Raw genomic sequence first — 12,594 nt, 5'->3', positions numbered from 1 at the left:
AAATTTTCAAAATAATTAATTTTTTTTATTTACCAAAATAAAATTTAAAAAAAAAAAAGTTTTTACAAACTTCTAACTATATATTTTTCTCAAAGTTGATAGTGAAACAAAGACATCAATACCTAGCGAAACAAATGAAGATCCCATTATCAAAACAAGTCAATCAGTTATATCAGAAAGTAATCCTATGCCTTCAATGAACCCCTCTACATTTATTGCTATATCTTCACCCAAAATTTCAAAAAGAATTTCTTTAAGCTATTCAGAAAACTTTGATCCTCAAATAATACCAGAAACTTCATCAACAAGCAGTAAGAATTATTTTTGAATATTTAGTATTTATTTTGCTTGTATATTTTTCTATACATTATATTGTTGGTATATAAGTAGTAATCTATGTTTCATTATGAACCTCGGATTATGATTTCTTGTACTTTTTTTTTTCATTATGTGTTACACCCTAGATTTGCATCCTAGTCAAAGTGTTAATTTGATTCCACCTGATTTGCTGCCAATGAAACCATTAGAAGATTCTGAATCTATTCAAATATATAGGAATCATATGGAAGTATAACTTACTTGTATAGGATATAAATATATATATATATATATATATATATATATATATATATATATATATATATATATATATATGTATAAATACGCACACACACACACACACACACACACACACACACACACACACACACATATTACTTGATGAGGTTTTGCCTTTATGTTAGTATTTTTAGTGTTTTTTAAACTTTAGTCATATTAAAACATCCTAAATCCAAATCATTAGGTACATGATTTCTACTCTTTTGCATTACTCTTAATGTTATTAATAAAGTTTGTTAGATGTTAACACCACATTCTATACATTCAGTCACCTAACTATCAGTTTATTAAAGAATTTTTAGCAGATTACGAAGGAAAAAAAGTTATTTTGGGAAAGAAAAATACCAAGGACTGAAAACCCAGGCAAGTTATAGCACTTCACTTTCTATACTGAATAATATCATAACAGCAAGTTCATTAACAGTGATTTAAAAACCTTTTTTAAATAAGGTTACCTATTCTATGTTGACAGTTCTTATAATAAATGACTCATAAACAGCTGAATATTCTTATGGCGATTCCATTCATTATAAGATTGTTAGGTGCAGGAATTTTTTTTACAACTAAAAGTTGTTACTAAAGACTATTGTCAAAATTTTATTGTTTTATTTTTTTTATTTTTTTTATTGCCACCACAATTTTTTCAATTTTATTGTTTGCCACCACAAGTTTTTCAATTTTATTGTTTGCCACCACAAGTTTTTCAATTTTATTGTTTGCCACCACAAGTTTGCCAAACAACAAATTGTTTGCCACCACAAATTTTCAATGTCATAATCCTAATATATTTAAATGTGATATTGTATATATAATTTAAAAATAAGTTATGCTTTCACACAAGTTTTTCAAAAAGTAGAAATAATGTCTAAAAGTTTTATTTTACAAAAATATTTTTATAATTTTAACAGGAATTGGAAAAATACTTATCTATACAAAGGAATATAGAGTTTCTTAAACAAAAAAAGTAAGAGACTTGTTTGTTTTTCTGGGTTTTATTTATATTTTGAATATAAAATTGTTTGATTCAAATTAACCTTATATTCAGTTTTAAATCTTATATAATTTTATATTATCTCAGCTAACATGTCAATGTTGAAGCAACTTAGAAAAAAAGGCTCAGCATAGACAAAGAGCTACAATCTCAATTTGTAATTTTACTCAACAGAAACAGATTCCTGTTTTTAAAATAAAAGCAAATTTTTTGACATCAAGTTACAGATTTTTTTGACGTCAAGTTATAGATAAAAACTTTGCTAAATCACTAGAGCAAGTTAGCAATTCTATGGTTAATAGCCGGAATAATATATGTTGTTCTATTGAAATGTTAACAATATCCAGTTTTTTCAACCACAACTTTTCCTAACCTATTATAATCTTAATGCACCTACATATAACCACTACAATATAGCCAACACTCTTCTTTATTTCAAGTAATTTCTGGGGTACTTTATGGTTCTATCCTTGGTCCTGTTTAGTTTTTTATCTACATTAATGATCTGCCTGACAACCTTACATCTAAAGTTGCTCTATTTGCTGGCGACTCAACTTTATACTTCTGTCTTAGTCCTGTTTTGTTTCTTATCTATGTTAATGATCTGCCTGACAACCTTACATCTAAAGTGGCTCTATTTGCTGACGACTCAACTTTTAACTTTTGTATTAACAAAAAGTCTTCACTTTTCAATTGCCTAAAACAGGTCTTGTCCAATCTTGAATCTGATCTTACTTCTGTAACAGATTGGAGCTCGCAGTGGCTTGTGAACTTTAACTCCAACAGAACTCAGTTATTTACTGCAAACATCACAATACTGCTATTATTAAATACATTCCTATATTGATGAATGACAACCCTCTCACTGAGGGTTATCTTTTTCTTTACGTCTTCTTGGATTGTTGTTCACTACTGACCTCCCATGGAAACCATATATAAAATTGATTGCTAATTTAGCCTCTGCTAAGGTTGCTTCTCTTTATCATGTTCGCCATTTCCTTACTCGTGATTTCATTCTCAACCTCTTCAAATCTCTTATTTGTCCCTTATGGAAAAATGTTATCATATTTAGGCAGGTTTTTCTAATGATGCTCTTTCTCTTTTAGACAAGGTCCGAAAACGCATTGTAAATGTAGATGGATCTGCTCTATTTGCCAAGCTGTAGTCTCTTTCTCATCGTTGTTAGGTTGCGTCTCTTTACTACGAATACTATAATGGTTGATGCTCAAAAGAGATAACATCTCTAGTTCCATCAACCAAAACTTATTCTTGCTTGATTCATTATTCAGCAAAGTCTCATATTTTTACTATATCTGTCCCTGCACACTCTAAAAACTTTAATTTTTTTATTTTTTTTCCTGCACTTCATCCCTTTAGAACTTTCTCCCAACCTCATGTTTTCCTGACTCATACAACCTTCAACTTTTTAAGTCTTCTGTCAACCGTTTCCTTGCTCTATAACTCTATTCTTTTTTTCTAGTAGCTCCCAACTTAATAGCAGTTGCTTGCAGCCTTGTTGGGAGTGAATCAGAATTAAAAAAATATATGTTTAGATAAGTATTAAATTAAATATAATACTATAAGACATGACTTCAAAAAAAACCTATTTTCAAGAAGATTGGTTTCAACACCATGTTTATAAAGATTGGTTAAGAAGTACTAGAACAAAATTTAAATGAAAAATTAATAACTGCAAGACGTTTTGTCAAAGATTATATGTTATCAAATAATCTTCAGCCACAAAATTTTGAAATTACAAACACAAAATGATCATCGATGTAAAATCAGCCTATAAAATATATAGAATGTACTTAAGTTTAATCAAGACAACAATAAAAAAAGAAGCAAGTCAATTGGCAAAAAATGTTGTAAGCGATCAAATAAAAGTTGTTGAAACAAGACGAGATCAACTGAAGAAAACTAGTGAAATGTTGTAGTTCGATTTTGTAAAATTTGTTGAGGAATCAGAGAAGAAGCAAGATCAGGGTTAATTTCTAAAGTTAATGCTATGAAACGAAAATCAAATGAGAAACACAAAAAAATTAAGAAAATAAAGCTAGCACTTGGTATCTTAAAGCAAAAGAGAAAGTTGCTAAAATAACTTTATCCAAAATAGTTCTCATGAAATTTATATTTTGTTATCAAAACACATTACTTTGTTCAAAAGAAATACAAACTGTTGTTTTTTAAATATACTTTAAATAAATATTCTTGTTTAAACTACTATTTATTACTAAAAAAATTTGATTTTAATGGATTACTATCAACTTATTAAAGAGAAGCTATTTAACTTCTCAAAAATTCTGATTAAAAATATTACGGGAATATTGATTTAGTTGTAAAGTATTATATCCTTCAACTTTAACAGGGAAAATTATATAGTTTTCATCACCCGAACTCAGTGAAAAAGTACTTGAAAACAGGGGAAAATCAAGGAATGCTCAGGTAAAATGGATTTTTGGACTGCCATGAACCCTGGTAGTGCATTAAATGCTCTGCATTGTTTTTTGGGTTCTGCATTAAATGTTCTAGATATAGGTTGTTATTTTTTTTGGTGGGTTTTACTGCTATTTCGTCAATTAACGATATCCAATATGTTGTTACAAGTGTGGTGATGTTTCATTGCTCTTAACATAATGGTGTATTTAATGTGGCATTTTTTATGAATTGTAGTAACCTATTACATTTAAAACTTTTTTTGTAGGGAAAATTTACAAAAGAATATAATTGAAATAAATTTACAACAAACAAAAAATATGAGCGACTTCATTTCAGCTCAGGAAACCAGGGTTAGATTTATATCGCTGTTTAACTTGTTTTTTCGATGTTTTGGTTATCTATTGTTTACATTTTTCATTTAATTTTTTTTATTTAGCAACAATTACTGGATATGCACAAAACGATAAAACCATTGTTAGAAAAAGAACGTGCTAAATTTGCTGGAATGTCTTTAATGGATCCCAATGTGCGATAAATAAATTTATTGTTAAATGGAAATTGACAAAATATATTTTCAATTAAACCAACGGTTTTTTGTAATATATTATGAATTATGCATATTACGTGCAATATAGGACTAATTCTGAGTGTTCTCAGACAATAGAAATGTTTTAATTTTATAAATTTTTGCAATTCCATGTAATTGTAAAATTACGGCTGCTTTTTGTACATAATGTTAAAGTTAATAAATTAAAAGAAAAAAATTTATTTCTTGTTTTACTTCCTATGCTAAGAATGGTAAGAAAATTACACTGTACAACAACGAAAAAAAACCGGAAATGCCATTGACACTACCTTATGTATTTTGATTTGGAGATTACGAAAATGATGTCCGTTTTGTTGTTTGACCCACCAATTTTGGTTAAATTCACATTTTCAAATTTTCGATTTTCACTATGAAAGTTGTCAATGTGATTTTTAATATATTTATTAGCAGTTGTTTATGATTTATTTATTAGCATTTCTTTATCATATACCTATTTGCATTTGTTTAACCTTGTATTAGACTAAATGTAAGTCTGTTTTATTTTAGATAAACTACAGTTAGCCAAGTAATATATAGATATAACACAGTGTATATTGAAACAAGAAATGCCCAGAACTTGTAAAAATCAAGCCGACAACTTTTGCTACATTTGTGGCGAACTGACTTTAAAGAGATGCAGACAAAGATTGACACCACATGTGAAAAAACTGTATGAACTATACTTTGGTTGCAACGTCGGCGACCAGGATAAGAACTGGGCGCCTCATGCATGCTGTGTGAGGTGCGCTAGTTCACTATCGTCATGGGCGAACAGGACTGGTGGAGGACCAATATTTGGGGTGCCAATGGTGTGGCGTGAACCCCAAAATCATTGCTCAGATTGATATTTCTGTTCTGTTAACATATCAGGTCGCAATTCTAAGGGTAAGAAAGCTATAGTGTACCCAAATCTAACTTCAGCTATTCGTCCTGTTCCTCATTCGGCTGAACTCCCTGTTCCTGAACCTCCATCGGAAATCCCAAACAAGGACAGTTCTGATTCAGACGGGGATACTGATGACGATGATAGTTACGAGCTGCCAGAAGATACAGAGCATAAACCCCACTTCATAACAGGATCTGACCTGAAAGATCTCGTTCGAGATTTGTATTTAACAAAGCTACAGAGTGAATTGCTGGCTTCACGTCTCCAAGAGTGGCATCTGTTGGCTGGTGATGCAAGAGTGTCGTCATTTAGAAAGCGATCACGGGAACTGCAGCAATACTTCTCTATGGATGAAGAACTTTGCTTCTGTAATGACATCAGTGGATTGTTTGATGATCTAGGAATACAATACGATTCATCTTTGTGGAATTTGTTTATTGACGCATCACTTTATATAGGGATGGCAATCCCGGAATCCATGAATTTGTCTGTAATCCCGAAATCCCGGGATTACAGACAAATTCATGATCCCGAAATCCCGGGATTAGTCTCTAAAATTTCCCGGGATTTCGGGATTGTAATAAACAAGAAATAAAAACCAAAATTGATTAAACTTAATTTATTTATTTAAAATGTCTAAATTTTCGCTATAAAATTTGTTGAGCTGCTTATTCTCCATGCAATGTTTTCCTTTTATTTTTTAAATTCTTAACGTTGGCGTGATTGTCACAAGTTCTTTAACATTAAAAGTTATCAAATACGGAAGGTATATTAAATAAACTTTATTTATTAATTCGAAGTATAATTGTTTTCACATAAGTTCATTTTGAATTATGAATAAAGATAATTAGTCAATAAATAGCTTAAAGTATAACTTTTTTTTTTTCAATAAGATAGAAATTAGCCTAATATCATGACTAACTACGCTGAATTCAACAGCACAAATCTCATATGGAAACATTTTTTAAAAGGAGCAGATGAAACAGCCTTATGCAAAGTAATTACATGCAAAAAAATATTAAAAATTGCTGGTGGTTCAACGAAAGGTCTTCATACCCATTTACTTTCCATACATAAAATTAAATTAACATCGCAGGAATCAAGTTTATCCACGACACCTTCAACTTCAAAAGAATTATTAGAACCGAAAAATAAAAAACCGAAAATCACTAGTTATTTTCCAACAACATTGAAAAAAGATGAATGCCTACCTGAAGTATTTGCCCGGATGGCAGCAAAAGATGGTATATCATTTAATACAACTTGCAACTCTTCTGATATACGAGCTGGGTTAGTTGCACGAGGCTTTAAAAATGTCCCAAAATCACGAAACACTATTCGAAAAATGGTGTTAGACTACTATGAACAGGTTAAAAAACTAGTTATAAAGGAAATAATTGATCAAATATCAAGAGGCTTCAAGTTTTCCTTAACGCTTGATGAGTGGACTTCTTTTGGAAACTGCAGATACATGAATGTGAACGTACACGAGTTGAAAAGTTATTGGAATTTAGGTTTGATTCGCATTTTAGGATCTATGCCAGCAGAAAAGTGCGTTTCACTTCTAAACGAAAGACTCAACAATTTTAAAATAAAACTTGAGGACGATATCATTGGTATTACCACGGATGGTGCAAGCGTCATGAAGAAACTTGGAAAAATTATAGAAAGTGATCAACAACTATGCTTTGCCCACGCTCTACAGCTGGCAGTAATATCAGTTCTTTATAAAAATGATCCCAATTACTTGGAAATCGATAAAATTTTAGATGATGAGCACACTACCTTTGCAAGTTTAAAGAACCACAGTGATGAAGAAAAAGATAATGATTGTATTAATGACTATGCTTCTGAGGAGGAAGATTGTATTCAAGATTCAAATAATTCATTTTTGTTTAATGAAACTTCTGAGGTTACTATTAAACACCAAGTTTTTGGACCTGTTATAACAAAGGTCAGGAAAATTGTAAAAATCTTCAAAAGGTCCCGAACCAAAAATGAAAATTATTTACAAAAGTACGTAAAAATTGAGTTTGGAAAGGTCATCCTAATCAAATGATTATGGATTGTAAAACCCGATGGAGCAGCTTATTGCTTATGCTTGAAAGATTTGACAAATTAAAATATTGTGTTAAAAAGGCATTTCTAGATTTAGAATTGGATTCTAAAACTGACGATTCAATTAAGATGGACGAAAATGAATATAAAATTCTATCTGATTTAGTAGCACTTTTGACTCCTGTTAAAGCCACTGTGGAAGCACTTTGTCGACGAGACGCAACTTTAATTACAGCTGACATTGCATTAGAGTTTATGTTGACCAAAATAAAACAACAAAAATCTGAAATCGGGAATAAACTGTATGCTGCTTTGAGTCACTGAATTAAAGAGAGGAGAACACCATTAAGTAGCTTAGTTTATTATCTTCATAATGGCAGGTTACATCAACGAAAATCACAGATGTTTTTGTACCAAATACAAGTAATCAAAATAAAAAGATTATAGTAAGCATGATAAAGCGTTTTCATCCCGCAGATATAGCAGCAGACAGCAGTTATGATGTTCAGCTAAAGGTGATAAGAAAGTCAAAACAATTAGTGAACAATTAAACGAAGTTATGGAAAAAGGATTGATAGCTATACGAACAACACCTATAAGGCTAGAAAGAATAACTTCTAAGATTCAAAAAGAAATGTTTTATTTGAAATTGGTGGCACAAGAGCTGATCACCTTCAAAAAGTGTATAACTATATTCTATCTATACGACCAACAAGTGTAGAGTCTGAACGAGCATTCTCAGCCGTTGGGTTTTTATGCTCTAAAAATCGAACACGATTAAACGATGAAATGATGGACGCTTTGAGTTTTTTAAGGTGGAGCTTTCAAAACGAATTATAACTCTTATATATTAATGTATATTTATATTATTTTTAAACATTGTTATTTTGTGTTATCGTTTAAAGGTGTTATTTATAGTTTAAATTACTTTACTTCATCAGTTAAATTAATCATATAATAGTGTTTGATAATTAAAAGTTCTTCGCAGGCTTTATCTTCTATGATTGTAAGTTTTTCATTCAATCCCGGGATTTTCCGGGGACAAATTTGTTATCCCGAAATCCCGGGATTGAGAATTTCCGGGATTTTTGCCATCCCTAACTTTATAGTATTAAGGCAGTATTACTGCATACTGGAAATGTGCTGCCTTCCATTCCCATAGCACATTCGGTAACCCTGAGGGAAAGCTATGTGAATATATTACTTATTCTGGACAGAATTAAATACAGAGATCACAGATGGTCCATATGTGCAGATTTGAAAGTTGTTGCTATACTAAATGGATTGCAGGCTGGTTTTACTAAGTACATGTGTTTCCTCTGCAAATGGGATAGCAGGATGAAATCAGAACATTATATGAGGAAATGTTGGCCACAGCGAGAAACATTTGAGGTTGGTTCCCATAACGTCATTCATGAACCTCTTGTGGATAAAGAGAAGATCATCTTGCCCAATCTTTAAATTAAGCTTGGAATCATTAAACAGTTTGTAAAGGCGTTAGATTACGACAAACCAACATTTCAGTATTTGCAGACCAAATTTCCTAAAATCAGTGACGCCAAAATTAAAGAGGGCATTTTCGTGGGGCCCCAAATACGAGAACTGATGCTGGATGAAACGTTTTCGGGAACGATGGATCAATATGAACTTGCAGCATGGGATGCATTCAAACGGGTGTGCCAGGGATTTCTTGGAAAACATATTGCACCAAATTACGCTGATTTGGTAGACAGATTAATTGCATCCTATCAACAACTAGGTTGTAACATGTCGCTGAAGCTCCACTTTCTTCACTCCCATCTTTCCTTCTTCTCTGTCAATGGAGATGTATATGATGAAAATGGCGAGCGCTTTCATCAGAGTATTGTCACAATGCAAAGCATATACAAGGGAAAGTGGAGCATACACTTATTCATATGTATAGAAAAATGCATCTTACGTTACATCTTTAAATCGTTATTACAAAAAATTGTGACGTGCTGCAGCATAACTGATTACATATTTGGAACCAGCACGTCTGAATTAATAAAGATAACCTAATTTGGTTCTTGTTTTTTTCAAAAAGTTAAAAATTATTGTACATTGTTATTAATACCATTTCTATTACTAATTTTTCATTCTAAGTTTATATTCCCATTGTTTGGAATTTAATTTTGTTGCCTGATGTATTTCTTATTTTTGTTATATAAGTATTATTTCTTTGAAATACTACCTTTTTTTTTTAACATACAGCTGTGAGCATGAAAATAACAATACTAAAAAAATTATTTGTATTTTCATTATTACACTCCTGTGTAATATAAAAAGACTAATTTTTTATGTGTACATATACAAGAATTAGATTTAGTAAATGGAGCAAAAGAAAAGTAAGTATTACTTTAACTGTAATATATTCTTTATTTGTATACGCAAATAAGAGTATTTTCTAAACATTTCAAAGTGGGCCTAGGACGTCATTGTACACCAGCAGAACGCAACATTATTTTGAAGCATCATAGAAAAGCTAAATCTTACTTATAAACATACATAATACTTTAGGATATTCAGCAAAGATGATTTCAAATGCCATGAATTAAAAAGCAAAAGTTGAAAAACTATTTTCATCGTCTAAGCAAGTCAAAGATGATTTTAGATTACAAGTGAGTGACACAACTGTTCGTAGACGTTTAAGAGAGAAAGTTTATATGCACACAGTTCACAAAAGGTCCCTTTGTAGACAAAAAAAAAACATACCATAAAAGTTTGTAGTTGCGAACAAACATCTGAATTGGCTAATCAAAGAGTGGCGCAACGTATTGTGGACCAATTAATCGAAAATCGTTCTTTATGGATGTACAGGTTCAAAACAATATGCCCAGTTAATATAGACATCCAATTAATACAGAATTCCAGAAAAAATATACCATTAAGTCTGTGAAACATAGTGTATCCAAAGTCATGATATGGGGTTGCTTCTCATATAATGGTGTCGGCTCTATTTATAAGAATAATGGTATCATGAACCAACATATTTTCGTCGACATCCTCAATAATGTTATGTTGTATTATGCTAATAAAAATATGCCGATAAAATGGGTCTTCCGACACGACAACAACCCAAAGCATACAATTTGTAAGGCAAAGGCAAAAATATTACGGCATAATAAGCTAAACATTTAAGTGGATTCAAAGCTACTTGTCTTACAGAAAGCAATTTGTACTACTAGAAAAGTCAGGAGCCCTTGATATTACGTGTGGAGTTCCGCAGGGTTCAATCCTAGGTCCATTATTGTTTTTAATATATATTAACGATATGAATAAAGCTTCCCAAAAAATATATACTATTATGTATGCTGACGATACAAATTTATTTTTTAATCATCCTGATGCAAAGACTTTGTTTGAAACTATGAATATTGAACTCGAAAATTTCAACCTCTGGTTCATAGCAAATAAATTATCCCTAAATTGTAAAAAAAAATAGCTTTACTCTATTTCATAAAAAAAAACAATCAATTAATCTTCCGTTAAAGCTGCCTAAACTGTTTATTAATAAAAATCAAATTAAACGTGACAAATGCACAAAATTTTTGGGAGTACTTTTTGATGAAAATTTGTCATGGAGAAACCATATTGGTCTTCTTGAAACAAAGGTGTCCTCTGTAATATGTATTTTGTATAAGTCAAGATCTTTTCTCGATAGTAAATCACGTAATATGCTTTACTTTAGTCTTGTACATAGTCAGCTTTTGTACGCAAATATTGTATGGGCCAGCACCCAAATTGCTAAAATTGCAAAGTCTGCAAAACCATGCATGCAAAGCAATTAATTATTTAAATAGGTTAGTAAACCCGGCCCCAGTGATGAAAAGCATGATGGTTCTAGATATTGAGAAACTTAACACATTACAGATATTAATTTTTATGTATAAATATAAAAACAATCTTCTACCAAGCGTTTTTTCAGATAACTTTCTTATATCATTTTCTGAAAAATATAATCTGCGTTCAAATACCAGAAACGACTATCAACTAGGAAAAATTAAATCACAGCAGTCAAGTTTTCTAATTACAAACCGATATCAATATGGAATCGTTTCCAAAATAAAAATATTAAAGACCTAAAAAGCATTTCATCGTTTAAACAACAAACTAAAATGCATCTCCTTAATTCCTGACATATATATTATAGTTTACAGTATTTGTTTTCAGATTTTTTTGTATTTTTTCTTCTTATTTATTTTTTATTTTTTTCTTCTTATGTGTTTTAATTTTATTAAATTTTTTATTTTTCTTTAAAAATTAAAGTGTTTTTTTATTTTTATTTCAATAGTGACTAACGAGGCTCTATGAAAAGGTTGTGATGATAAACGCATCATCCTTACCTTCTTTGAGTCCCTGACTGATTATAATAGTATATATATATATATATATATATATATATATATATATATATATATATATATATATATATATATATATATATATATATATATATATATATATATTATAAATTAAAAAGATTAAAAATGTTTTTTATAAAGGTTTTTTATGTTTACGATGTTATTTATTTTATATGAAAAATTGTAATATTGTTTAATCAGCGAAATAAAAGTTAAATAAATAAAAAAATAATAATAAAATAAAATAAAGGAGTGGTTTCAGGTCAATAAGTTGAGGTTATGGAGCAGCCTGCTCAGTCACCCAACCTATCCCCATTGAAAACTTATGGGAAGACGTTAAATGAAACGTTTCTGCTGCTAATCTAACTAATGCATAGCAGGTATGGGAAGCTACTCAACAAGGATGGTACGTAATACCCTCAGTAAAATGTCAACGCCTAATTGACTCAATGTATTGGCGTTGCGAAGCCGTTGTCCAAAACAAAGGTTTTGTAACGAAATATTAAGGGTAAATATTGTTATATTATACTTATTTTTAACTTTTTAATGTTAAATAATTAACCTTTTTAATGTTTAACACTAGAAAAACTATTATTTTTTTCCATTTTCAGATATTACTGCTATTTCAATGACT

General features: G+C 30.4%; 1 protein-coding gene across 4 annotated transcripts in view; it reads left to right on the top strand.

Annotated features, from left to right (window-relative positions):
• Positions 1-4,812, top strand: part of LOC100206143 (mitogen-activated protein kinase kinase kinase 7) — a 36,997-nt gene extending 32,185 nt beyond the window's left edge. For 3 of the 4 annotated variants that reach the window (XM_065793079.1, XM_065793080.1, XM_065793081.1), the window contains 5 exons: positions 96-311; positions 465-568; positions 1,527-1,582; positions 4,314-4,398; positions 4,485-4,812. In XM_065793079.1, the coding sequence (XP_065649151.1) occupies positions 96-311; positions 465-568; positions 1,527-1,582; positions 4,314-4,398; positions 4,485-4,583 (560 nt within the window). In that variant the 3' untranslated portion in view covers positions 4,584-4,812. The remainder of the gene's footprint in view (positions 1-95; positions 312-464; positions 569-1,526; positions 1,583-4,313; positions 4,399-4,484) is intronic. The other variant, XR_010637551.1, reaches the window with a different exon arrangement.
• Positions 4,813-12,594: the final 7,782 nt, after the last annotated feature.

This window comes from Hydra vulgaris, chromosome 03 (assembly GCF_038396675.1).
Source record: "Hydra vulgaris chromosome 03, alternate assembly HydraT2T_AEP".
Classification (NCBI taxonomy): domain Eukaryota; kingdom Metazoa; phylum Cnidaria; class Hydrozoa; order Anthoathecata; family Hydridae; genus Hydra; species Hydra vulgaris.
Note: the sequence above shows the minus strand (reverse complement) of the source record. Positions and strands in the feature narration are given on the sequence as shown.